General features: G+C 40.6%; 2 protein-coding genes across 14 annotated transcripts in view; one reads left to right on the top strand and one right to left on the bottom strand.

Moving 5' to 3' along the window:
* Positions 1-1,064: 1,064 nt before the first annotated feature.
* tgfb1a (transforming growth factor, beta 1a) lies at positions 1,065-18,310 on the bottom strand. Of its 2 annotated transcripts, XM_024277666.2 has the most exons (7): positions 18,175-18,310; positions 13,562-16,300; positions 5,534-5,803; positions 5,207-5,435; positions 3,134-3,284; positions 2,026-2,136; positions 1,065-1,953 (listed from the first exon to the last, which is right to left on the bottom strand). In XM_024277666.2, exons 2-7 carry the CDS (start codon positions 13,890-13,892, stop codon positions 1,906-1,908), a joined length of 1,140 nt encoding a protein of 379 aa, XP_024133434.1. In that variant the 5' UTR covers positions 13,893-16,300; positions 18,175-18,310; the 3' UTR covers positions 1,065-1,905. The 2 variants fall into 2 exon arrangements, with proteins under 2 accessions (XP_024133434.1, XP_036070588.1); XM_036214695.1 differs by lacking the exon at positions 18,175-18,310 and having other exon boundaries at positions 13,562-16,890.
* Positions 18,114-27,718, top strand: part of LOC112149757 (cyclin-dependent kinase-like 1) — a 30,870-nt gene continuing 21,265 nt past the window's right edge. For 6 of the 12 annotated variants that reach the window (XR_002919833.2, XR_002919832.2, XM_024277680.2 and 3 more), the window contains exons 1-7: positions 18,114-18,241; positions 18,404-18,531; positions 18,615-18,788; positions 18,861-18,982; positions 21,803-21,875; positions 25,527-25,617; positions 25,864-26,064. Coding sequence is in view for 10 of the 12 variants with exons in the window: in XM_024277680.2 (XP_024133448.1) it covers positions 18,621-18,788; positions 18,861-18,982; positions 21,803-21,875; positions 25,527-25,617; positions 25,864-26,064 (655 nt within the window). In the remaining 2 variants the exon portion in view is untranslated. The remainder of the gene's footprint in view (positions 18,242-18,403; positions 18,532-18,614; positions 18,789-18,860; positions 18,983-21,802; positions 21,876-25,526; positions 25,618-25,863; positions 26,065-27,718) is intronic. The other 6 variants (XM_024277676.2, XM_024277675.2, XM_024277678.2 and 3 more) reach the window with 6 other exon arrangements.

Genomic DNA, 27,718 nt, shown 5'->3' with positions numbered 1-27,718 from the left:
TGTTGGGGTGGATCGTGGCTGCTTAACAAGTGACCTCGGGTCAGCTGCGAGGCCGCCGATGGTGCTAATGGGTGGGCAGCGAGGGCGGCGGGGATGCGTGGATGTTGGCAGCAAGGGCTGGCAGTAACTGCGGGGCATCCAACGCTGCTCGCGGCTTTCATTTTCTTTTGCTCTTTAAACTCAAAATGTTTAAAAATAAAAGCTGAAGTAGAAAATCTTCCCTCAGAACTGGTTCTGAACAGGTTCCTTTAGCTTCACAGACTGTCCTGGTCACAAATAGATTTAACATCAACATTTATGATTCGTGGGCTGCACGGTGGCGCAGTGGTTAGCGCTCTCGCCTCACAGCGAGAAGGCCCCGGTTCGAAACCCGGCTGGGACCTTTCTGTGTGGAGTTTGCATGTTCTCCCCGTGCATGCGTGGGTTTTCACCGAGGACTCCGGCTTCCTCCCACCGTCCAAAAACATGCTTCATAGGTTAATTGGTGACTCTAAAAATTGCCCCTAGGTGTGAATGTGAGAGTGGATGTGTGTGTGATTGAGGCCCTGCGACAGACTGGCGACCTGTCCAGGGTGAACCCCGCCTTCGCCCTTCAGTAGCCGGGATAGGCTCTGGCACCCCCGCGACCCCGAAAGGGACACAGCGGGAAGAAAATGGATGGATGGATGGATTTTTGATTCGTATGAAGAAATTAAAAATCTGTAGACATTCTGCTTAAAATGTAAAACACTATTATATAATTTGAGTTCAATAGATTTATTTATGTTTGCTATGTTCACTGAAAGAATAAGATCAAAATATCACACAAAACACGACAGAAGCAGGTAATGATTACAGGACAACACTATGGTTGTTACGTGTATGTATATCTATGTATGTGTATTTCTTCATCTTCTTTTACTTTTTGATTTTTTTGTTTTGTTTCTGTTTTCCAATAAATTCATGACTTGTTTATATGTTGGTTTTGATAGCTTGAATAAACCAATTCCAGTGACATCATACCCATGAGCCTTTGGGTTACCACCAGCATTTATGGTTTGACACCAAACATCCAAGACCTGCTATTAATGTGGTAATAAGCAGAAAACTGAAGAATCTTTATTTTCTGAAACGTCTCTGCACATACAGAAAAACTTTCCAGAAAATTTGGAATTTATGAAACAAGCCTGAAAACATTGACATCATTACTCCTGGTTAAAAACCAGAAAGTCTGAAAGAGGACATTTCAATAGAAACATTTGATGGCATCATTTGTTGACTTGAAAAGAGACGGACGGTGTTTGTGAATCGATTCGCCGGCTCACAGGTCCAGCCCTCCAGTCAGTCAGTTAGAGGGAGATTCCCCAGGTTGGACTGTCCCTGTGATTCCCATTCCATTTTTCCTTTTAACGACACAGAACATCTGCAAGATTTTTTTTTTCAGGAAAACCCCAACAACCACCTGAGAGTTAGCACCTGTTCATGTTAAGCTCTTCTGAGATCGTTGAGGTGGAAATGTCACATCTATGAACACAGAAGTTCCTCCTTTATGTTTATCACTTTACGTCCACTGTCTCCCGGGATGTAACTGATGATTCTCTGGGTCAAACTTTACATCTTTCAAACAAATAAATAAAGTTACTTTAACAGAAAAAAAGTTTACAAAAAGTATGTACATAAGAGCATAAAGAGGTCCGTAGTGAAACCGCTACATGTTTCCAGAGCGCGTTGGGACTGCGGCTCACTGCTCCCTCGGGGGGGTGGGTAAATGCTGGGAATAACATTGAAACACGCAGGTGTGGCACTTTAATTTGAATTTCGTGCACCATGGTGAAAAGGTCCAGACAACTGGTAATACTTCCTAGTCCACATCGGTAGTTCTTCAAACAAATTCCAGTAAGTCTTCAGAACAGCCCTGGTCTACATTTAACAACATCTGCAGGACTTCACGATCATATTGGACAGGTTCTCCACCTGAAAGTAGGAAACAGAATAAATGAGCGCTGTGATTGCCTTTCACACACCTTCCAAATGTCCTGTAAATACCTTGTGTTGTCTTCCCACATAGTAGAGGATTGGCAGAGGCTCCAGTGTCTGGGGAACACAGCATGGCTGGGCAGACGCTCCAGGGTTATGATGCTTATACAGAGCCAAAATCTGTGAGCAGTAACATAATAGAGTCAATCAAATCTATCAGGCTTACTTTTTTAAAACCAGAATTTCAATTTGTACCAACTAATAAATGTTCTTTTAAGAAGTTTAGATCTAAATCACAGTTCCCTTCAAGAAATTCCCTTTTCAAATAAAATGTTCACTGTTTGTACTTGATCATTGTTCTGCATTATTTGACTCCTATATACTTGGGTCGACTCGCTGCAGATGATTTTTACAGAACTTAGGACCCATTTTGGTGTTCATTCTAACCAGCACAAAGCACATGACAGCGCTGGCCATTGATATGATGAAGCTTTTTCTTTGCACAAAAGATCAAAGAAAAGGATCAAAGGAGATCAAAGTCAAATCACGGGAGAGTTTGAAAAGTCATGGTACACTGAGCGAAATACACAACACTGAAATGGCTGCAAAGTTACTGAAATTTAAAACAAGTAATGTGTATATGTCTTAGATAGCTGTTTGAATAATTATGGTAGCTAACATATTGGTATGCAAAATGTTTAAATGGGCATAAACTATATCTATTAGGTGATAAAAAATGTTTATTTTTTGGGATAGTTTTTAAGATATAATATATATACAGATTAGCCAATAGTAGTTGATCCTGGCTGGGCAACAGTTGTGCATACGTTCAAAGTACTTTCCCTAGTGAAAAAACAAATAACCAGGTAGTTTTCCAAAAAGGAATGAATTGGAGTGGGAAACTACCATAACCTTCAATGCCAACTATGACCACTAGGGTTTGGTTGAGAAGCTTCCCAAGCTTCTTTCATCCAGCATTAGGTGAATCTATTTTCCAGGTTTGTAAACGTTGTGGAAAACTTAATTCTGACAGTTGATGATGGTTCTCATTAATCCATTTAAAATTTAAGACTTAATTCTTAAGAAAAAAAAATATTTAATTAGAGAAGAACTGACACATAGAGATGGAACACTCATTTAGAAATGCATCAGATTTTGAAACACTTCAAAACTTTACCTGAGAATATTTATTTTCAGCGTTCCAGATGTAGCTGCAGGAGCCTTTGCAGTAGTTTGCATAGTAGCCTGTAGGTTTATGAATCCACTTCCAGCCCAGGTCTTTCCTGAAGTCGATGTACAGGCTCTGCATGCAGCACGTCTCTGTTTGCCTACAAAAACATTGATATATTTATAAAAAAGAAGTAACCAGATTACTTTTATGCATTTATGTTCTCTTTTTTAAGGGAGAATCTGGTACCTTAAAGGTTAAATGTATTCATGGTGTCCCCCTTTTTTATGTACATCTTGAAATGTAGACACACTGAACTCACCGGTGTGCGCTAAGACTACGATGAGTGTGACATTTAAAGAAGTAAATTTTTAAAATTTTAAAAACCATTGATCCTGTTGACTTAAACAACATTTTCTGTAAGAACTTCCCTCATAACAAAGCACATGATTGCAACATGATAATAATAAACCCAGTTTAACTTAAAGGCAATCACGTTTGTGGCGGGTTGGGGTGGGAGGTCGTAAGATCTCCTGGTGCCTATTTACAGTCTATGCTGGGAATGCTTTGGGCGCCAACAGCTGCAATAAGGGGCATCCCTTTACATTATGGATTACAAAGTGAAAGTAACTGGAGCCAGGTCTGTTCGCCACAAGAACGTCAGCCCCCATTCATTCTATCGTCCAGCTTTACAACAGACATAAAACTGAATCTCCTGGTTTCAGAAACTGTTTTTCCTCTGGGGTTAAATTGTGCAGTTAAGACTGCCGCTCTCTTCACTGGCAGCCTGTCTCTTTTAGAATAATTTTTAAGATTTTACTTTTGATTTGAATCGTCTGGCACTTCTGTATCTTGCTAAACTTTTATCGTCCTTGTGGAACCCTGACGCTAGGTTCGCACTGGACGCGGAAGCGACGCAAAGCGGAGTGGAGTGCGCGCGGTATCCGCTCTCACTTGCAATTCACACCAGACACGCATTTTCCCCAACGGTCGATGGGCGCTTCTTAGAGCTTTTTTTTGTTTTTTGCCATCGTGGAAAGTTAATAACCTAAAATATTACCCCATGTTTCTGCTAAGAATAAGCAAGTAGTTAGTAGACCTAAACTTCTTTAATTTATCTGTTGTTGAGACACATCTCTACAGTCTGTTTAGATACAAAAACATGATTGCATTTGTCAGTTGCTGTGTTTTATTGTGAAAAATTGGAATTTGGAAAATGAACCAGATTTTCTCATGTATCTTGATGTTACTTCCTGCCAGAATTGTTGCGGATTGCTTGCGGCCTATGCGCAAAACAGACCAGACGCCAAAACGATCCGTTGGAGGACCGCGGAGCGCTGTGGAGGACTGCGGCACTCTGCACCCGGTGTGCAGATCTGTCGCTTTTAGCGGTTACCAGAACTCGGCCTGTGACTGGGCCAACAGAACCTTTTCAGCTGCCGGTCCCAAACTCTGGAATGGTCTCCCCCTTTCTTTGAGGGCTTCCCAATGCTTCAATGATTTTAAATCCCTTTTAAAAACTAATCTTTTTACTCAGGCTTTTAACTCCAGTGAGGATTTACAGTGAGTCACTTTTATTGTTTTAACAGTTTTATAGCTTTATTGCAACTTTGTTTCTTTTCTTGTATTGTTTGGTGTTTTATCTATATTTGTCTATTTGTTCAGAGCTTTGGTTGTTCCTATTTTCATAAGTGCTATACAAATACACTGATTGATTGATGAATGTTTTTATAACTTGTTTTACATCTAATCTTGACAAAAGATCTTCTGATTGACCATGTGACACATTGGTCCCACCCATCTCTTTAACATTCAAGAGAGTCAGCAGCTTTTTAAGAAGAAAAAAATTCTACTTCTCATTAAAGTATGTTTAAAAAAAGAGTATATTATGAAACAGGAAGACCAGTAAGATACATGCTGGTTTGACATGTGTCGATGGTGATAAGACAAGACTGTGGTTTATTCTGAAAAATCAAGAGGTAAATGTGAGGGATGTCACGCGGTCTGTCATAAGCTCTGGTTTACACTTTTCCGGTTTGCCATGTGAGGCTGTAAAAAGGCTGTAAGTACAGCTTTGCTTACGCTGTACACGTGTCTGCTGAGTCCGTGGAGCGTTTCTTGCGGGAGGTGAGGTGGCTGCTCATATTCTGGGGGATGGACATGGTGAGGATGTAAGGCACTTGATCGGTTAGGGTTAGTAATTGTCCTGTGTCCACCCGGCTTGTCTCCATCCCAGAAATAAAGAAACTGAAAGTGGTGTTGGGCTTTTCACAGTCACAGAACGGACGCAGTTGGAAGATCTGTTTGTTCTCTGGAAAACAAAATGATCGACATGGAGATTCAAAGTCTGGTTGGTGATTTCGTCCTGTGAATAATCAAATTCATGGTGAACAGCTCTGGTCATATCACCTGTCTGTCTGAGCCAAGTCCTTAGGGGTTCGGTGACGTCAAAGGACAGCCATTTGTTTTTCAGTGCATTGGTTATAAACTGGGAAGTGTGGTACCGAAAAGTTGTTCCTGAACTGTAGTAGAGCTCCACCCGCTCCTCTTCGAGTATCCTGGGGTTCTTGATGAGCATCCGGAGCTCGGCGCGGGTCAGCAGGCTGGAGTCCCCCACGCTCTCCCGTATCTCAGACATGTTGAAGATCATTGTTTTGTGCTTCGCAGTGCTAGTTTTATCTGTGAAAACATGAAAAAGTGACAATAATTTATTTCTAGGTTCAACCGTTTGACAGGGCAAAAAATGGGTTAAAGGTAGTGAGGTTCTGCTGCAGAGGAAGGTACAGGAAAGGTGCGAAGTGTTTGTCTATTATTGTCACACTCTAACTTCAACATGTGGAAATAGTGGGAGGAATAGGAACATCCTGTTGACTGCCTTATCAGCACCCTTGGCTGCAAGTATTAGACAAAACTGCTCTGAATCTTTTTAACACCGCTCAAAGAACAGCTTAAACCCATAAAAAGCTGTTCGAGTTGGATTTGTTTTGCAGATGACAATGGGACAGATTGCCTTTTTTCTAGATTTGCACAGAACCGTTAAATGTGGGCATAGAGCTTGGAGATTTCTGTAGAAGTGACTCGCCTCTTTCTGTTAGTACATCCTTTTAAATATTTAGAGTTTTAATAATCGGACAAGTGGTAAAAGAAGATAGAAGTTCAGAATTGCAGTCACTCGACGGTGAAGAGCAAAGAGCTTGTTTGGAATCTTCCTCTTTATGATAAAAATACACAAATGCTAACACACTCATCTGTCTTCCACTTAAATAATCTAAAGTTAGGGCAAAGTGTTCATGAGCACTTCCATGATACATATATACTCCTGCAGTCTCATTTCATTCTCTATTTCCAGTCAATTACAGTTTAGTTTTATGAAATTATCAAACATTTTTGACATTTTCATAATTACGGTCTAAAATGGGAGGGGTTTGTGGTGCATTAGAACAACTGACCATTTCTAAATCGTATTCTATCTATCGGCAGTTGTAGCACAGGCTTAAGCGGACATGCTAATAATTTTGCTAATTTTGCTAATGCTAATATGCACATTTTTTTAAGCTATGTTTACAAAACTTTAGTACTGACCTGATTGGTTTACCCCACAGTTTGTTAGATAGTTGTCTCTGTGTTTGGTAATTGTAGGAGCTTATCTAAACTCTAGAGAAAAAAAAAAAAAGTGAACTCTGGTTCACTTGCAAGTGAACCCTGGTGCAGTTCAGAAACAGAGTAAATCCAACAGCTCAAAAAAGAGGAAGTGAACCAAAGGGAGTTTGTGATGGATGCAGAATATTTCAAGTAGAAGACAAAAAGTCTCACAGAGAGGATCAGAAAAAGTATACATCCATTTTCTAATCCCATTTGATCCTTTCAGGTTATGGGGTTGCTGGAGCCTATCCCAACCACTATTGGGCAAAGATTAGGTTCACCCTGGATGGGCCACACAGAGACAAACAACCACACATTTACCCATGGACACCTAAAGGACAATTTAGAGTCACCAGTAAACCTACAGTTCATATCTTTGGATCGTGGGAGGAAACCGGAGAGTCCGGCGAAAACCCACACATCCACGAGGAAAACATGCGAACTCCACACAGAAAGCACCCAAGAGAGAATTCTAACTAATACACCACTGGGGAACTGCAGGAAAAGGACAACATGAAATAAAATATTTAGTGTAGTGAGAAGGTGAAAGTGTTAATAATTATGAAAATCTAAGGAGTTCTGGGATGAACCGTCTTAGTGTTAGTACTTTTTTTTTATCTGGAGTTTTGTTCACACCAGGCATGTTCAGTCCATGGGGTTCTCACTGGTTAAGCACGGAGGGATTTCTTCTTTTCTTTTTTGCCACTGTTTACTAGCACATGTTCGCCATGTATAGTTGAAAGAGTCTTGGCGCGAAATGTCAAAGCGGTGCAAATCTGGCGAATCTTGCTCCGGGCTTTCTCTTTCACAGCTCTATCCTGATCTTTGAAAAACTTGGTGTCTTGTAATTTATTAATGTCTCCTTCATGATCAATTTTCAAACGGTTGGTATTTCTCTGAGTTGAAAAAAACATCATCCATATGTCACTACTACCAAATCCAAGTACGTAATTGGTCAACTTTCAAGTAGTCATTTGGTTTGGGTTTCAATGTGTTTTAAACGTAGAGCCCAAGAAGGTCATAGAAACCTGAGTAGCCACATGTGAACAAGAGAGTTTTGAACATTGAATTCTGAAACGCACATATATGCGTTTAAATAGACTGCTTATTGGAAGTGGTCACTTGAATACATGTTGTCAAAACGTGTGTGAATGTAGCTTAAGAGTTATGGATTACTCAAATCTATGGTAATTTGTTTTCCATTTTTGGCCAATAACCAAAGTCTGTAGGGCTGCCCCCGTGTGAATGCACTCCTGATCAAACTCTACCAGTGATACGAAGGTAGATAATTTTCCCTTCATGGGGGCACTCAACCTGTGCCACTAAAGTAAGGAAACGAAACAAAAAACTGAAAGGAGTACTTCAACATCAAGTCAAACATATTCTCAGCTTCAAAGCATCCTGTTTCTAGTTGACTATTTTATCTATAAAAACCAACATAAACTTTTCTCAAATGAATTTCTTCTTATAACTTTTTTCTGGAACAGGTTTCATAACCATTCAAAGAACTTTTGAGTTCAAAGTGTACTTTAACAGCGGACTCTTGTACAGCTGCTGCAAAGATGACAACGGTGAAAGTCTGGTTTCCTCACAGAGCTGCTGTACACATTTACAGCTTTCATCCTTCAGGAGCATTCTGCCTGCAGGGTTTGATCAAAAAGCAGATTCCAAACAGCTAAAGGTTCAAACTGCAGAAGTCTACCAGGTGTGCATTGAAGAAGTTAGAGCAGCAACAAACACTGCATGTATGAATTCACATGGAAGGGGTGCAAGGGTGTGAGCATGCGAAACTGGAGATGTATGAATGAAGTCTGGCAGTGGTCCAAATCCTCAACTGTGCCTCAGCCTGCCAAAGCCAGGGTTCTCCACTCTTAAGTCCAGGAATTACTTTGATAGCAACCCAACCCAGTCCTGCATTCTTCTGCTGCGCACCCGACCCACGCCGTACCAGGATTCTCTGCGTCTCGCGTTTCCGGGGTCTCCGGCATGCCCAAGTTTCAGCCCTGGCTGGACTGAAACCGAAAAGAGGCGATGTTCAGAACAAGGGAAATGAACTGCCACTTTCTGCTCACACCCAGGCCGGATAGTCAAATGTCTGTTTCAAAGCAAAGACATGAAAACCCATCACAGGAGGGCAGAGAGCAGCAAACGGCTGATAAAAGCAGCAAACGTGATTCTGTGAAGACTTTCATGTAGAACACACAACATAAATGTGTGTTAGAAAAGCATTTGCGAAACAGGAAATGAACTCTCTTCCTCTGAGTAACGTACAAGCTGCCGCAACATCTTCACGCCAAAGCTCACTTCTCTCTTCTACCGGCAGATTGTACTCTTTTTTTTTTTTTTTTGATAATCATTAATGTAAAAAACTTCACATTCTAAAGGATTGTATGGTTTCTCTCCATGTCAGACCAGCCCAATCAAGCTTCACCCCTCCAGGTTGGGGTAAATATAGCCTCCCTGCCCTCATGGGTGTAGGGGGGATTTGTGTGTTGAATAAAAGCCTATCCACAGGTAAGCCGGGGACAGCTGTTGTGACAGGTAGAAGACAGCTCTATAATTACCAGATAGAGGAAGCAGATTCCAGCAACTCGCTAAATGTCTGCCTGGTTTATAATCAGCCCCACCCTCCCGCAGCTCGCTCCTCAATGTCCCAACCTGTTTGCCTGACCAGCCCCTGTAGCCTGTGGTCTCTCTGATAAAGTAAAAAAAATAATCTTCATAAATCCATGGAGTAAGTGGTTGAGAAAGCTCTAAAAGAGATCCATGTGAAGCAATATAACTAGTGGAGGAGGATTGGTGTGGCCCTCAGGGGACGGATGTAATTGTCTGAAGGAATTTAGCCTAATTTACCGTTTTACTGCAATGCAGAACAAGACAGATACGTTTTCAAACTCAAGACATGCAAATATGTGGCTCTGGAAAGTGTGTTTCAGGAAAGTATGAAATAAAAAATGAAAATCAAAGCTGTGAGCGACGTTGTATAGCTCGTGGGCACCACCCAACCCATTTGCTCCGCTATTACCCACTTTTGGTCAGCCATCACAGTCTGACCGGCTGACACACGCCTCATTCTCCATCTCTAGTCAGAATTGCACGAAACAAAATCCTCAAAAAAACACTTTTTTCAAAATGGCGGCTTTTCTGTTGATTTTACCTCCATAGCAGTTATTTCTTTTTTTTTTTTGGTTGTCTGGAGGTGACAAACAGGATTGTAATCTTTAAAGAAATTTGTAAAAGTTTGGGGTTTCCTTGGTAACAAAGGTTTTTTGTTAACCACGCCCACATTTCTAATATGTTCATGTTCATGTTGTATTCTTTACTTCAGCTTGAGCCAACAATTCATAGATTCAATTTTCAAAATATTCCGGTTAAAAATGTGCGGGGAACGCCACTTTTCTAAGCTCACCACATTAACGCTCTTAAAAATCTGCAACTTCTAAAACCAACTATTTTTCCCAAGTAGCATCCCAATGATGCTCGAGGAGTTGGGAGGCGATAGGTCCACATCCAAGTACCAAAGGAAGTACTAAGGGAAATTCAAGATGGCGGTCTCTTCCGGAGGTCATAGAGTCATCAAAATGTTGTGGTTGTGGACTTAACCTGGCGGTGTGTGTGACATGTCATCAAGTGTACTTGAACAAAAGTCGTTTTCCCATATTGTGGGAAAATATGAAATTTGACACTTTGTCACAAAATGGCCACCAAGCCACAAGTCCTGTGGCCATCCCATAATGATTTTAGAACTTATGTTGGGAATATCCTCATTAGTGGACGAACTCCATTGATAATTAGTGGAAACTTTTTTAAAGTTCCATAAGCAATTTTGGTCCCATTCATTTTTTTGACGTTTTTCCCCACTTTGATGCCATCTTTTTTCTTTTTTTTGCCCAAAATTAATTTTCCCTGAGTACTATATCTAAATTGTGTATGTGGTGAGTGTCAAATTTTCACTCAAATGCACTATAAGAGAGAAGAATTGCACAAACAATCTGGTTGCTGCGATCCCGGATTGCTGCGGGACATAAATATTTTAATAATTGTGATGACTAATAAGTAATTGCCTGTCTTATTCACACTGTTGGTACATTTGAAGAAAGATGGCATGGTTTAGCAATTGTGAAACTAAACAAAGACTAAACAAATACACACAAGGTTGTTTCTTTTGGTTTGTCTGGAGTTTTGTCTGCTTGTGGGAGTCACACGAGGCTAAGTTGGGTGTTCTCTGGCATTCCTAGGAGTTAGGAAACACGTGCTCCCCCATGGGCACCGCTCAAACCGGACCTGAGTCACTCCACATCTCTGCGGCCATCGGCCTGCCTTCCTTCCTGCCATGCTATCCTGTCACAAACATGCTCCAAAAACACGCTGATAATAAGCTCAGGAAGCCCAGCAGAGACAGCATGGAGATGGCAGAGGAACAGATGGGGAGCTGGGTGGAAACCGCTCTGGGAGAAAGATATGTATGATGGGTAGCAAGGACAGGAGAACCCGGCGCTCAAGTTACAGAACAGAAACCCCCCAACCCCCCCTCAGGGACACAGCTGGAGAAAAAGAAAAAAGGAAACCAGAATCTACTCTCATCTCAGTTTCTCTTTGCCAGCCGGTTCTTTGGTTCCCACCTAAGCCAAACGAAACCTGTCATTTTGAAAGTTGCTTTGTTCCTGCTGCTCAGCGCGGTCCATGCACTTCAGTCTTCTCGTTTGATGTGGGAGGATAAAAGTGAGGATAATATGTTTGCCTCTTGATAAGGTGAGAAGTACGGGCACGCACAGAACAATGAAATGCTGGATCCATAACAGATTCTGGCGTCACTGTAAATTAAAGCCTTTTTAGCAGCTCAAACTGCACACGCGGCTCTGCCAGAACGGGCTAATAAAGTAGTTTAGAATGCAGAGGCTATCATAAAGGCAACATTACTCCAGATGAGGCAAACAGGCCCCATAACGAGGAACGGGTGTGATCTTTGATCCTCCGTCGGAGCCTGAAGATGTTGGGTGGAGATCAGAAGATGTTCATGTGTGAAGGGAATGCTGAGGTAAACTCTGATCACGCTCAGAACAATCAGCATCGATCCATGCGAGAGAACAAACGTTCTTCTTGGTCAACACTTCTATTACCCTCAACAACTCTTCCCATAATTCCAATATTTGACACAGCAGTTCAGGTCTTTTTATGGGTTTTCTATCCAACGTTCGGAGACAGGAAAATTAGCTTTTGGGTGGAGAATTTTGCCTCAGAGTTATAAAGTATTTTATCCTTTGGTCTGGTTTCTACAGCAGTAATTGGGTTTTTAGCCTAATTCCCTAAAACTGCTCAGTGAAGTATGTTTCTTGTGTTTCTCAAGCTAATTTGTTTAATATACGTGCATTACCTTAAAAGTTTAGCTTGTTTTTGCCAAACTTTGTATGTTAACAAATGTAGCACATATGTTATAGCAGGACAGAGGCCTTAAAGTCCTATTCCAATCATCTTTTCATCAATTTTAAAATATTTTAATAAGGATTATAACATTTTTTAGCTAAAATTTCAAAAGTATTGTCATTTTCCAGGACATACCTTCTGCAGAACGGGAGATTATTAGAAATTTGCCACTGACTTGTTGGCAGAACCGTTGGTCCAGAGAAGCCCCACCCCCTTCTCTTCCCATTGCAGAGAGCTTTCTGTTTATGTGCTGTCCTGCTAGCTTAGAGCCTCTCACATTGTAAACCGAGCGGTGTAACAAAAATGGCGACCTGTATTGGAGCTATCTAGCCATCCAGATTCCAGCTCAGACGAGAAAAATAAAGACGACCATGAATCTAGTCGTCTACAAATGGATCCATCAGAATGGAGCGGAACAAGGAGCTTAACGTATTTCTATGTAACAAATAAGATTTTTTAAAAACCTTTTTGTAATCTGCTCCTGAGTCACAACAATTTGAATAAAGAAATACATGTAAATGCAAGTTCAAGCTTAATTTTCTTTAAATTTGTCCTCCATCATCAGAAATTTGCCACAAGACCATGTTAAAAACACCAAAAACACAATTTTCATCTGAGTGGGTTTTTAAGTATTGGATCTCTGCAGGTCTGGACTCTTGGATCAGGATTCAGGAGATCTCACAAGCAAAAAAAACAATCCAAGAATGAAAAACAGGACAGTATGAACCACAAAAACATCGTTTTATGTTACCATGACATTAGCAGACACTTCTTGGTCTTGGTGATTCTTGGAAAATTAGTTTGAATAAAGTTATTCGTTCTAAAACACCAACAATCATAAGACTGAGGAGAGTTGGTCTAAAGGAGATGTTTTTACTGACAAATAAAGTTTGAAAGAAAAAAATGTTCACACAACTTCTAGGGTTCAAATTATTCCAGTGCTACTTTACATAAAAGTCAGTTGTCAGTTTGCTTTCTAGTAACTGGTCATTGCTTGGTGAGGGGATGCACACGGTCCGGACAGACCTGACGGTTGATGCACTCGGGTACTCGGGTCTGAAATTTTCCCACTGTAGGATGAATAAAGGACTATCTTATCTTACGATATGGATTGGGGAGTGCACCCTTTAGGAACCAAGTCGGTTAGTTTCCGTGACTTGTTTAGGTTTTCTGAAGTTTTGTTTCAAAGATCAGGATAACAGAGAACACGTTGAGGGATTTACATTTAGGTATTGTGTTTCTGGATATTAAATAGTTTAAAAAAATATCTAGTGACTATGGTTGAGCCATAAATGATTGGTGTTTGTTTGACAAGGCGTATATGTGGGATTCGAGGTTTTGTGTTTGTCGGCTGAGTTGTCTGGTACTTACTGGTAATGTTGAACTTGTTTAGCGCTTTGGCGAAGTATTCCTCCTCCTCCTGCTCAGAGGAGACGACGGTCTTGACCTCCGTCTGCTGCTCCTTCAGCATGTCCTTGGTGTTGTTGTAGAGTGACAGCAGGTTGGTGGGGATCTCCTCCTTCTCTCCAGCCTCCTCCGGCTCAGGTGCTTTCGCCATCCTCAGTTTGCTGAGGATCTGGCTCCTGATGGCCTCAATGCGCTTCTTCTTTATGATCTCCTGGTCCACCGTCTTACATGTAGACATGCTGCTCACATTGTCCAACAGGTACGCAACCATCAACAGCAAGAACTCCAGTTTCATCGTGACAGCTTCACCGTTCCAGCACTTCTGAGCTTTGGGAAAGTTTCTCTGACCTTTTCTTTACTCCCTGCCTCCGACCGGGGATTGTTTAGGGAGCAGTGAATCACTCCGTGGAAAGGTGTGACTGACGTAAGGTGTTTACACACAACAGAACAACTACAGCAGTGTGGAGAGTCCTGAAAACTGTGTGCCCCAGCTGTCACCACCTCTGCAAAAAAACACCTAACGCTTGAGTTTTCCTTGCTTGGAAACAGGTGGAGAAAATCTCAGTGGGCAGTCGGTTTCTGACACTGAAGTGAGCTCAGAGGGGAGCTGTCAAGTGCAGTCCCAGCACCAGCACAGAGTCAAAGGGCTTCTTCAGTAGCCATCAGCGCAAAGCAAAAGTGAAATACTCGACTTCAAGCCTTCACCTGCAGGATTACACTGAATCCTGTCTTACTGGGACCAGGTTTATGCGCCTCCACGTGTTAGCTCAGGGCTGTTACTCAGTCTCTCATTACATGTCCCCAGCGGCAAGTAAATGTAGATGGAGCTGTACCCCAGTCAGCAAAATGATGACTGATGTTGGCAGGGCTTCTCACTCCCTGGCCCCCAGGAAACCTTCGGAGGAGCAGATTTAACGCCTGGAAACTTTAGCTGGGAACAGAAAGCGCAACAACCGGGGCAAAAATGCCTGCCCTAATTCTCTCTCTTTTTTTAAAGTTCGATCAAATGACCTCTGGCTTCCTCTGCAGCTCACACAGCTCTCAGGGGGCTTCAAGTCGGCCAAGAGCTAATCAGATATCCCCGGTGAAGAGGAAACAAAATGTGGTGTTGATCTTAAAAATAGTAGTTGAGAACAGACACAAACGTGTGTGCATGCCAGCAGCAGATTGTGTGACAAGCACGTACTGCTCTCTGCTTTAACTACCTCTTTTTCGACATTTACAGCATGTGATCTGTCGCTGCAGAGCTGTTTTCGAGGCCCCTGGCTCTACACTATCATCATCTGCTTTCAGTAAAGCATGAAGAAGCAGTTATCTTCCTGTTTGCGAAGAGTGACAGTTGAACAGCAGATCTGCTATCGGGCGGCTAAGGTGTCAGGAAACCCTGTGCCCGTGTAAGAGATTTTAAAGCTGACACACCTTCTCTGAACAAGAGAGCAGCCTCCAGACAGTGCAAGCACAGCAGCAGCAGCAGCCAGGGGAAGCCATCCGTCTCAGCCTGCCTTGTTGTTTTGGGAAAGTCTGGCTTGTGTTGCCTCTGTCCATCCGCCGGTGTCACCTCGTCTGTGCCCTCTGCGGCTCCTGTGGGCCTCGGCTGACACGGCTTCCGACCCCGGCCTCTCTGCCGAAGCCTGTCAGAGCTTGCTGGTGGCAAAGTGATTTGTGAGCACTCAGAGCTCCGGTATCTCACGCACCCTCTCTCTCGCTCTCAACTCGTCTCTTTTTCTGCTGGTTCCTGTTAGGCGTCTAATATATATCTCCGCCCAGGAAATGGGGGTAACGGCCTCATAAAACAGCTGTGCGAGCTCTGCTGCCTGACTTCTGTCCACATTAGGAAGGCAGAGGATGAATAACTGACTTCAGCGGTGCTGGCTCTCACGCTCTGGCTATTATTGAGGCAAAGATGACAGATATGTCAACCAGCCTTCGCACGGCAAGGCTGCCTCAGTAACTGACTGCTGCATTCACCTGGAGAGGGCAAAGGTGTGCCAGGCCTAAGAGTAAAATGGGTACTAACAGATAAAGGAGCCAGCAGGGCAGGAGCTGTGTGGTGTGTTTGTTTCCTGAAGCATATCTAGACCAAACAATAGAGCTTTGAGACAGCGTATCTCTGACAGATGATTTGACAGGGAAGTAAGGATATCCTGCATTGCAGTTGGTTCTTGTTTCTTTTTTTTTTTTAATTGTCTCACATATTTTCATAAAGGTGTTTTTGTTACTGATACAATACGCTATCTATTACCTGTTGGCATTGATCATAAGGAAACTCCAGGCACCAAAATCACCGGAAAATCCAGTATGCACCAGCACTCAGCAGCAAACAATGGGCGGATTTATTTATTTATTTTTTGTCATTCTGTTCCTGATTGCTCTTAATCGCAGCAGTCTTGCCAAGACTTTAGATAAACTATTAAACATTGTTTTGAGTTGCAAAACAAAGAGAGGACAAAGAGTGCCATCTAGTGGGCAGAGATGTGAACATGTTTTGCAATGTAAGATACTCATAAAAGACACCAATACGACTTAAAGTACTGCAAAACAGAAACACAGAAATACTTGAATCCAGTATCAAAGCACATTTCATGGCCCTTTACCACGAGGGGTCCAAGCCAGCAACCTCCTCAAGGAGTCTGTGTGTGTCTGAGCTGAAGTCTGCTTTCCCATCATTCAGTGGAAATGTGTTGCAGTCTGTGTAGGAGGACGCTGGCAAGACAGTGTTCACAGTCAACTGAGAGATCAGATAGTCTTTAAATCACGTCACCACATCAAACTCAGTCTGCAGTGTGTGTGCCGACGTGGCACAAAGATGGAGCTTCTTTGAGATTTGTTTCAAGGGGGTGAAGATTTTTTTTTGTTTGTTTTTTTGATGCTGGCTCAGTTAAATTTGGTTCAATTCAGTACTATTAAAAGAACTGACATTACACACATAATCCAAGAAAACTTGAGATGGTAGAATCAAAGCTTTGTGTCATGAAGGGAATCCTTGGATCAGAATAAGTTCAATTTTAGGTCGGCAAATCATATTTATCTGTAAGGTATATATAAACAATGTACAGATAAAGCCAGAGAAGGTAACAGTTCATTGGAAAAAAACAAACATAGGTTGTCAAACAGATCCGGTAAATATGCTCCACCTTTTCAGTCCACAAGCGTGTTTTTGAACCACTTCTGCTTCAGGCGAAAATCTAGTGTTGAAACATAGTTTTCAAATCTATCCAAGCCAGTTAATATTTAGAGTTTAGATAACTGTGATGATAAAAAGTTACTCTCCAATTACCTGTTTTTTTTACACTATTTTAAAACTCACATTATTGTAATTAATTTTAAAAAAAATATAAAATCACAATTTTCAGTTAATGACAATGATAAACAATAAACTACTAGTACACTTAGTTGCTTTTATGAGCATTTTTCTTATTGACATTTACTTTAATTACCTTTTAATTGTAATTTCTCTTGGTATAATTCTCTTAAGTATACTTGACTGTAAGCATAGTAAGGACGCCATAGTTCATGTACATATATTAGGAAATAACTTAATACTTAGATAATTTCAAGTTTATATTGATAGTATATAAAAAGTGAACCACAAATTTACTACCTTACTTGTAGCACAGACTAAATATACACTTGTAGTACAGTTAAATTGACCACTTGTTGCTAAGGGTGGCAAATCTGATTTGTTTTTATACTTTTGTCCTCCAAACAGCTATCTGTAAAAGGATAAAATGTTCAATATGCTTAAATATAATACAATTTCTTTTGAATTTTTGTTGCTGATTGTCCTTCGGTGTATATGTGACCCCAGAGATCCTTTGAAAAATAGATTTTTAATCTCAACGGGACTTCCCTGGTTAAATAAAGGTAAATAAAATAAAAATAAATACAATTCAAGACTGGATTATAAAAAATAGCATGTAAACCATCCTAATAAAACTATGCATTATTTTCCAATTTAACTTTAACTCATGCGCTCCATTTATATTCACTTAAAACATCTTAAATATACATTTATTTCAATTAATAAAAAACGAAACCAAAAGACAACTAAAATAATGAAATAAACAAATAAACATGAATTATTTTTTAGTTACACCTGGCTTAAAATCATCCCTTTTGTCCCAGCAATCAGCTTTAAGAATAAAATTCTCGATGTGCTTAATTTATATACGCTTATATGTCTTACATGTTTACCTATTTCAATTGATTAGAAAAAAAACACGAACGAATTTATACACGTAGCTTAAATGGTGACTTTTGGCCTTCATGTAAAGAAAATTTAATGAAAAAACTACTTCGTTTTCGTGCATGTTTTGAAACTCTCTTAATAAAATGATCCCATATTTACCGATTTAACTTTAATTTTTATACGTAGCTCTGTTTATATTCACTTTTAACGTCATAATGTTCAGTTATTTCTATTAATTAGGAAAACTTAGGCTAAAAACTAATAAATAAATAAGATTAAAAAAAACAAAACATGAATGAATTTGGAGCTAAACCTAGCTAAACCACACAAAAAGGCTGTAAAAGAAAGAGCCCTTCCGGCGGTCGCCATGGTAACAACGTTGTTTTACCCGCGGGGTTAGCTTAGTGAATCGTCGTTTCTCCGCGTGCGTTGTTGCTCCTAACATCTCGGTAAAGGTGAGTAACTCTCTTCAGACTTTAATGAAGTCGCAGTTTCGGTTTTTCTTCGTGTTTATTCGATTTAATCGGGGATGGAAAAGTGGGGAAACGGCACGCGGGGTTGGCGGGGCTGTGACGTAGGCGGAAGAGACATTCGAACCTGAACAGTTACTTATTTAGGAGCAGAGGAGCGGAGGGGAAGCAGCTGAGTGAAGGTCCTTTCTGCTGCGTTCAGGACGCAGAGTTCACCTTCAGGTGATCCTCGATCAGGAGAAGTTGGATCTGCATCCATTAGGCCAGTTTGATGTGTGAGCTGCAGTTAAATATTTGATGATGAAGAAAGGCATCTGACTCTTTATGTTGTGTTGTTGACATGTTTGTTTCTCTGCAGACGGAGATGGAGAAGTATGAGAAACTGGCTAAAATTGGAGAAGGCTCCTACGGCGTTGTGTTCAAGTGCAGAAACAGAGACACGGGCCAGATAGTCGCCATCAAGAAGTTCGTGGAGTCTGAGGAGGACCCGGTCATCAAGAAGATTGCTCTGAGGGAGATCCGGATGCTGAAGGTGAGAGGGGTCAGAGGGGTCACTGAGCTGAACGTGCAGAACCGAGTCCAAACGTCTCTGCTGGTCCTACAGCAGCTGAAACACGTCAATCTGGTGAACCTGCTGGAGGTCTTCAGGAGGAAACGGCGCCTCCATCTGGTGTTTGAGTTCTGTGAGCAGACGGTCCTCAACGAGCTGGACAGACACCCCCGAGGGTAAGTCAGAAACAAAAGCATCTGTGATCTTCACTCAGACAGGTCTCTGCACCGTTTGTACCTCAATGCATTATTTTCATCATAAAGCTTTTTGAAAACAGCGTCAGCGAGAAGATCTGTTCAACAGATTTGGTCCGGTTTGCAAAAAACTAAAACTCTGCAAGTCCCGCCTTTATATTAAAAAAAAATCCACTTTATTGATGTTTTTGTCGTCACTAAGGTATTCATTTATAAATGTAAGCTCTTTCTGGGGCTGCCACGATTAGTCGACTAATCAACGACTAATGGACTATCATAATAGTCGATGACTAATTTAATAATTACTTCGCCAGCTAAGCCAAGTGGGCCCCAAATGGTTTAAAAGTTTGCAGAAAATGTGTCCGCAGTTTCGGTGGTGGCCCCACCTGTGTTTGCCCACATAGGCTTAAGTGGGAACTCAGAGGGCAGCTCGCTACAGCTGAGCTTGCTAGCTTGCTACAACAGAACTCGCTAGTTCAATACAGCCGAGCTTGCTAGCATGATACAGCGAAGCTGGCTAGCTCAATGCAGCAGAGTTCACTAGCTCACTGTAATGGAGCTCGCTAGGGTGCTACAGAGGAGCTTGCTAGCATGCTACAGAGGAGCTCGCTAGCATGCTACAGTGGAGCTTGCTAGCATGCTACCTACAGAGGAGCTCGCTAGCATGCTACAATAGAGCTCGCTAGCATGCTACAATTGAACTTGCTAGCATGCTACAGAGGAGCTCGCTAGCATGCTACAGTGGAGCTTGCGAGCATGCTACCTATAGTGGAGCTCGCTAGCATGCTACAGAGGAGCTCGCTAGCATGCTACAGAGTAGCTGTCTTGCTCAATACAGCGGAGCTCACTAGCTTGATACAACAGCGCTTGCTAACACACTACACTGTCCATTGGCGGCTGGCTAGCGTAGCATGCCAATCTACTGATCAAACATGTGGGGCCACCACAGAAACTGTGGACAAACCCAATTGGGGCCCACAATTCTCCCCACTTTAAACTAAATGGTTCCCACTTGGCCTTGCTGGCTGGGCGATTAGTCGTTACTTTATATTATATGGAGTCAGAGTGTTGGAAAGTTGAAAGTTATAATGGCATTCTGCTAACTTTTTGGCATTTATTAAGGGTTTTTAGGCTAATTTGGAGTTTAGCTAACTACATGCTAGCTGTTTTGGCTAATTTAGGCTATTTCTTTTTGCTTTTTAGGCTATTTTTGAGTTTAGCTAATATTTTAGCCATATGGTAGCTGTTTTGGCTAACTTAGGCTTTTTTCATTTTTTCAGGCTAATTTGGATTTAAAATAAGATTTTAGTTGCCTATCATCAGCAGTGTTTTCAGATATTAGCTTCAGCGATATCAGCTATCGGCTTCAACATTTTCAGATATCAACTTTAGCATTTTTAGCTATCAATTTCAGCTATCATGACCAGCATCTTCAGCGACCAAATTTACCTTACAGCATTCACACTAGTATTATTGTAGGTAATGCTATATATCTAGTTTTTGGTTAGTTTAAATCTAATGATGGTTAAGATCTGTTTTTTACATCCACTTTATGTAGACCCAATTAGTCGACTAATCAGAAAAAATAATCAGTGATTGGTCGACTGTTAAAATAACCGTTCGTGGTAGCCCTAGGTCTTTACAATCATTGGATTATAAAAGTATTATACTTTCCTGCATGAACAAAAATAAAATCCTCCAGCAGTTTTACATTTTGTGTGTCCAAAGACTCATAATCTCCTAATAAAACAGTAAAATCTGTCCAACCAAGAGGCCTTCAGTTATTGTTTGTTGGCTCAGCTGCTGGAAATGACAAGTTCAGATAAAAAAAAGAAAAACAAATTTAAAGTTTCTTATTAATGTTCAAACCAAAGTTAGGTGTTTCTCTGGGACTCAAAGTAACTGCCTTCACGTCTCACTGTGATTATTTGAAGTAAAAACACGCTTTAATATCATAAAGAAAACTAAGATTTCTTGCTTCTCCTCTGTGTAGAAACATTTAAGAGAAAAGGATTGAAGTGGAAGTCCCTCTGCAGTCCATCTCTGACTTTAGCCTACACCAATGAACCACATCCTTTATCATTTCATTCAATTTCAAATCTGCTGTACCTGCAGTCATGCCGCAGGGATTTGTTAACAGAGGCGTCAGGCATAAGGCCAATAATTTGCCGCTCTTTTGTGGTCACGTTTGTCGGTCCAGCAGGTTTTCAGTTCACTGAAACCTTCAGTCAAAACTCATTTTTACCAGAACTCAGTTTGTAACAGACTCAAGGAAACAGAACAATTTTTCTTAAGTTTCTGGGTTCAAACCATTTTTATAACTTGACAATAAACATAAAAAAATCTAAATGGAATCAGCTCAGTATTTTGGCAGATCCATGCATCACTTCTCATTTACATTCCTTCATTCTGGAGATGAAGTCAAAGAAAAAACAGTTTCAGTGTTTTTGTTTATTTATTTTTTCTCCCGCTTTGATGCTCAGCAAAGTCAAACATGGAAAAGTCACTTATAAAACATTTGTAAAATACAGTTTGACTTCCCTTAAACATCTGGACTGTTAGAGTTAAATAATCTTTCATTTTTCATCAGTTTGATGGATTTCTTTGTTCTCTTTGTTGGTTGAAAACCTCCCCAGCTGTGAGTTGGTGCTCCACAGTTAAACATCCATGAAACTAGAAGATACAATGCGGTTGTTAATCTCAGCTCTCGTGTGTGGCGGGTTTTGGGTTTAAAGCAGACCTGAGCAGCTCAGGAGGGAGATGACGCCGTGTCTTTGGGCTCTCCCGTCTGCTTCTCTGCAGGGTTCCTGAGGCTCAGCTGAAGAGCATCGTGTGGCAGACTCTGCAGGCTGTGAACTTCTGCCACAAACACAACGTCAGTACACCGCTCTCTCTTTTCACTGCTGATGGATGTTCTGATTCTGCAGGATTGCAGATTTGGAGCAATTGAAGTCCAAACCTTCTCAGATCTGCTGTTTCTGAGTCTTCCCACAAAGGTGGACGTACAATCTTTAGCTGATCTTTTTAAGTTTCCAGATTGAGTCAGTTTTTTTTTGTTAGTTATTTTTCCTCAATGTAACATTTGTGACTTTCAAATTAAAACTTCCTGTTTGCCTTCATTTCTCCAAGAACTCTAAATGAGGCAAAAGCTGCAGAGTTTTGGATCTTATTAACCCTTAGTAGTCCAGGGCTTTTTGAGACTTCACACAGTAATTCAAGATTAAAGACCAACTTTGTTAAAAAAAAAAAGTGCTTTCAGTGTTTTTAACATGTTCCCTTTGGAACAAAGGAACACGATACAAAAGAAAATTAAGCTAAAATTGGTATTAGAAATATTACATTTGTGGTGAATTAAGATCAGACAAAAAAGTGCAGTTTGAAAAAGATCGTATTTGTTTTTACCTCTGAGCTCTCAGCAGTGGGGAGGGGAAGGGGGGCGGGATTGCTCCTTACCAAAAGTCTCGTCAACAACGCAGAGGTGAATTTTTAGTGAGCTCCTGCCGCTCTGCAGAAACTATGTCCCAGAAAAGGACAGAGGTTTTTGAATTTGTCTAAAAATGGCGTAATCATAATTAAAAGACCATAAGGAACGCTTTGAAAATGCTTCCAAAGATGATCGGAGCGGGACTTTAAAAATGTTTTTTGTGACAGTCCATCTTTTTAGTGAATCTCCAAGTTCTTTTCTTTTCTTTTTGTAAACAGATATTTTTATTTATATTACATAATGAGCCTGCAACTGTTCAAATAACTCATTTTCAAGTAGTAAATTTAATCAAAAATAAAAAAATTCTGAGATCATCCAGTTTTATTTAATTATAACTTGTGTCTTTCCAGTTATTAGACCCCTCCAGAGGATCAGTTTTATTTATTTTATTTATTTGTTTGTCTCCTAGGGACAGTCCACATCAAAATCTTTGCTGCAATGCTGCAGAATTAGTCCAAAAAGCAATTTTTAATCTAAAGTCCCCAGACAGGTGTTAAAAATTGCCAACATAAAAACTTCAAAACGTCAATTATATACATTTATTAAAATAAATAAATACATACATTTGTTGGACAATCAGTTAAAATACATAAATCAAATCAAGCTATTTATGAAAAAGTGCTTCTCACACTTTCGCAGCTCGAAGTGATTCACAATTAAAAACAAAGTTAAGTTAAAATAAAAACCCAACCTGCCTTCCCCTTCTCCTCCATGTGCACATACATCCCATGACCTCGCACAAGAAACATAAAACTAGTGATGAGATGCACACTGTGAAAGATGAAAACTAATATAAAATATCTAAAGATGGCATAGATCAGACAAGGATCAATGATTTGAACCATTTTATTATCATTTTGCGGCTTTTCCGAACCTTCAGGAAAGAATGATTCTCAGTCCTAGTTGACAGTAAAAAACGTCTGTTCAGTATTTGGAAAAGTTGATGTTTTTTCTGCAGAGAAACAAACAAACGACAGTGACTCTGAGCTCCACAGCTTTACTAATCTATCATGTCACGCAACGAGCCGCTTTTACATAAAGGTTACACAACAACGTATATTTCTGATCCTGTTAATGTCTGGATCCAGAGCAGCTCCCTGATTGGAATTCTGGGTTTTCATGGATTTATTTCTGCCCCAACAGTTATCAGGATGTGGTTGATCAGAAAACTCTGATCCAATCAGAAGTAATCACTGGACACGTGGGAGGACAAATGTTCCTCATGTACAGTAAAAACACGAGGACTCCCAATCTGTCATTTAAAAGTTTAAAAGTCCCACTCCGACTGAATATTTTTTTCTATTGTAAAATCATTCCCAGTGGTCTTTCCATTTTTTCGGTAGGAACTTCCTGTGCCGGTGGGAACACAGAGCAGACACAAAGAATCACAAATCAGTAAAATCAGTATAGAAAACGCAGACAATATAAACTCAGATCAAGCAACATAGCAGTTAAATTGTGCTGCTTTTAGCAAAAATAAAAAATGTCGTTTTTTTTTCATAGTTTAAGACATAGTTCCTGCAGTGTGGCAGGATATTTGCCTCTTTAGAAATTCGCCTCTGAGTTGTGGGCGGGACAGTCGACACAGAAGTGACCCAACAATGATATCCCAGCATTCCTTTATTTATACTCTCCTGCTAGTTAACAGACCCTCACAACCCCAAGCTAACATTAGCTCAGCAAAATAAAAAAAAAACAAAAACAAAAAAAAAACGTCCAGCAACGTCAAAGCTATCCAACCGTACAGATTAGAGCAGATGTGTCAAAGTCAAGGCCCGGGGGCCGGATCCGGCCCTCCGGGTAATTCTCTCCGGCCCTTCAGATCATTTAATTTTATTGTCATTTCTAAATTGTATAATTTTGACAAAATACATTTTTATGGAGAGTAAAATATTGAAAGTTATTTAAGGTTTAAGTTGGAATGATATTATTACCTTTTTAAATTCATATTTATGTAAAAAATTATTACGGTTTAAAGTTTTAAAAATTGGTATTCTACTAGCTTTTTGGACTATTTTGGCATTTACTAAGATTTTTTAGGCTATTTTAGACTTTAGCTAATATTTCAGCTACATGCTAGCTGTTTTGGCTAATTTAGGCTTTTTTAGGCTATTTTGAAGTTTAGCGATTTTTTTTTTCTTTTTTTTCAGCAACGTGCTAGTTGCTTTGGCTAACCTAGGTTTTTTTTGTGTTTATTTAGGCTATTTAACTAATATTTTAGTTGGCTATCAGCTTCAGTGGTTTCATCTATCATCTTCAGCGGCTAAAGTCAGCTAACAGCATTCACAGTAGCATTATCGCAGGTAATGCTATATATTTAGTTCATAATTATGTTGAAAAGTTACAGTTTAAAAGGGTCCATAAATGTTTTTCCTGTCCGGCTCGCGACCTCAGGTTTGTTTTGGATTTTGGCCCCTTGTGCGCTTGAGTTTGACACCCCGGGTTTAGAGCCAGATACCAGCTCAAATGAAGAAAATTAAGACGTTAATGCATTTATTTGTCTGCAAGTGAAAGATTTAGAACTGTAGCGGAGAAAGGAGACTTTGACCCCCCCCCCCCATTTCATTTGCTGCATCACAAATGCAAGCTTTTTTTAAACTGTGGCTTTTCATCTGCTCCTGATCCAACATGAATTGAATAAATTCAGTTTTAATCTTAAATGATGTTATATTTGTCCTCCATCATGAGAAAAATGCTACAAGGACATGTTAAAAACACCATCTTCATTGGAGTGGGTCTTTAGAGGGTTCTGGGAACCTTCCTATTATCTGAAAACGTTCCTACTTTTTCAGACCATTTTGCCTGAACTTGATGTCAATCCGAGTGCCTCAAGTTTTTTTTAATCTTGAGCTCCATGACCTGTTCTGACTTGTTAACCTGTGGCATAAGTAGCGCTCCCTCTCTGACGCACAGCCGTGTGGCTTTCATCAGTGTTGTGGCTTTTGTCGCCTGTAATCCGTCAGCTTTAACGGGATCTTCTGCCTCGCCGGTGGGCTCCTGCGTATCATGCTCCCTAAACCCGACCTGATTGTTTGCCCTCAGTGCATCCACCGTGACGTCAAGCCGGAGAACATCCTCCTCACTAAGACGGGAGTCATCAAGCTGTGCGACTTCGGCTTCGCCCGCATCCTGAGTAGGTGACTGTGTGTCTCTCTGTGCGTTTAGTGTCGATGGAGCTTTAATGAGTCATTGGGCTCGGATGGGCCGCCGCCGCCGCCTCACTTTCATTGTTCAGACAGTGAGTGTGAGCCGTCTCCGTTTACCTCACGTCAGGTGTGGGGGTTGTGTTACCATACATCCAGGCCTCCGTCAGCGGCTCTGTAATCCCCACTCTTACATCGCTCACGTTGTTCACCGAGTGTCTGTGTTGGTCACCCAGCCGGGCCCGAGGACGACTACACGGACTACGTGGCGACCCGCTGGTACCGCGCCCCCGAGCTGCTGGTCGGGGACACTCAGTACGGCCCCCCGGTGGACGTGTGGGCTCTGGGCTGCGTCTTCGCCGAGCTGCAGGACGGGAATCCGCTCTGGCCCGGGAAATCCGACGTAGACCAGCTGTACCTGATCCGAAAAACTCTGGGTACATGCTTCCCTCCATCCCATAATAGCTCCCAGATACACATTCCTCTATGAGACTGCATCAAAAATCTCTAAAACTGTTCCAAGACTCAGAAAAAGCATCCTCGGCTCTTTGATTTTGAAAATGAAAACTTAAACTCGATTTCAGATTCCTCTGAAGAAATTGCGTCTGATTGCTGAAACCAATACAGCTCTTAAGTATTTAAAGCTGTTGCTATCAAAGGCCCAAAATACCCACTTTACATATGTATGCACATGTCCGTTTCCCCAAATCTAGTGAAATAGCTGTTCAAACCTTCGCCAGACCACCACTAGATGGCGCTAAAGATTTAAGTGATCAAGATATCACAGTGTTTTTACATCTTTTATCCACAGTAGTTTCAGAGAACTCGACTTAGCTGTGTTAACACTGATAACAGAATCATTTAGAGCACATGTGTTAAAGTCAAGGCCCGGGGGCCGGATCCGGCCCTCCAGGCCATTTTATTTTGTTGTTATTATTGTGTCGATGTTATCTTGAGCTCATTTGTAACTTTTTGACAAAATACATTTTTATGGAGAATAAAATAATGAAAGTTGTTTAAGTTGATTAATTCTGGAATAATATTATTACCATTTTATTATTAATATTTATGTTAAAAAGTTACAGCTTTAAAGTTTGAAAAATTGGCATTCTGCTAGCTTTTTGGACTATTTTGTATTTACTAAGATTTTTGGCTATTTTGGAGTTTAGCTAATATTTCTGCTACATGCTAGCTGTTTTGGCTATTTTAAAATTTTTTGGAGTTGGAATTTTTTTTTTTTTAATGAGGCTGGCATTTACACGCTAGCTTCTTTTTGGCTAATTTTGTCTTTTTTTGTCTAATTTGTCAGTTAGCTCATTTTAGCCACTTATTAGCTTCAGCGTTTTTAGCTATTAGCTTCAGTGATTTCAGCTATCAACTTGAGTGGTTTCAGCTAACAGCTTCAGTGTTCTTAGCTTTCAATTTCAGCATCTTCAGCTATCAGAACTAGCATCTTCAGCGGCCAAATTCAGCTCTCAGTTTTCACACTAGCATTATCCTAGGAGATGCTACATATCTAGCTAAATGGTTTTTCATAGCTTTTAAAGACTTCTGTCGACTCTAAAAAGCTTTGTTAGCTTTTAAAGCCTCCAAGGGTTTACTTTTAAGACAAACAGCCTCTCCACTCAAGCTTTTCAGGAACCATTCATTTAGACTTTTAAAAAGCTTTTTAAAGGTTCAGCATTAATTCTTTTACTTAAACACTTTCTGAAATCAATTCTGAGAGTTTTAAAATGTAATCTTTGGAGTGTTGTAAAGGTTTTCTTAAACTTAAATTGTCTTTTTTGGACTTTATAGATAACTGTATTTTAAAATTACTTTCAAAGCTTTTTATAGTTATAAACTATTCTAATTGATTTCCTTAGTTTTTAAAGATTTCTGTCAACTCTAAAAGCTTTATTTGCCTGTACAGCCCAGTAATATAAACCTGCAGGCCTGGAGACCCACCAGCGTCATTCTCAGGACCGCATTCTCAGGACCCAGGCTTAATCAACACAGCGCCCCTACTGATAGGAGTGAATGAAACATAGCCAATTTTCACCATTACTAAAATTTATTTTAGAAAAAAAAAAAAACGATAAATGGCACCCA

The sequence above is a fragment of the Oryzias melastigma genome, linkage group LG13 (assembly GCF_002922805.2).
Source record: "Oryzias melastigma strain HK-1 linkage group LG13, ASM292280v2, whole genome shotgun sequence".
Classification (NCBI taxonomy): domain Eukaryota; kingdom Metazoa; phylum Chordata; class Actinopteri; order Beloniformes; family Adrianichthyidae; genus Oryzias; species Oryzias melastigma.
The sequence above is the reverse complement of the archived record's forward strand: the minus strand, read 5'-3'. Positions and strand labels throughout refer to the sequence as shown.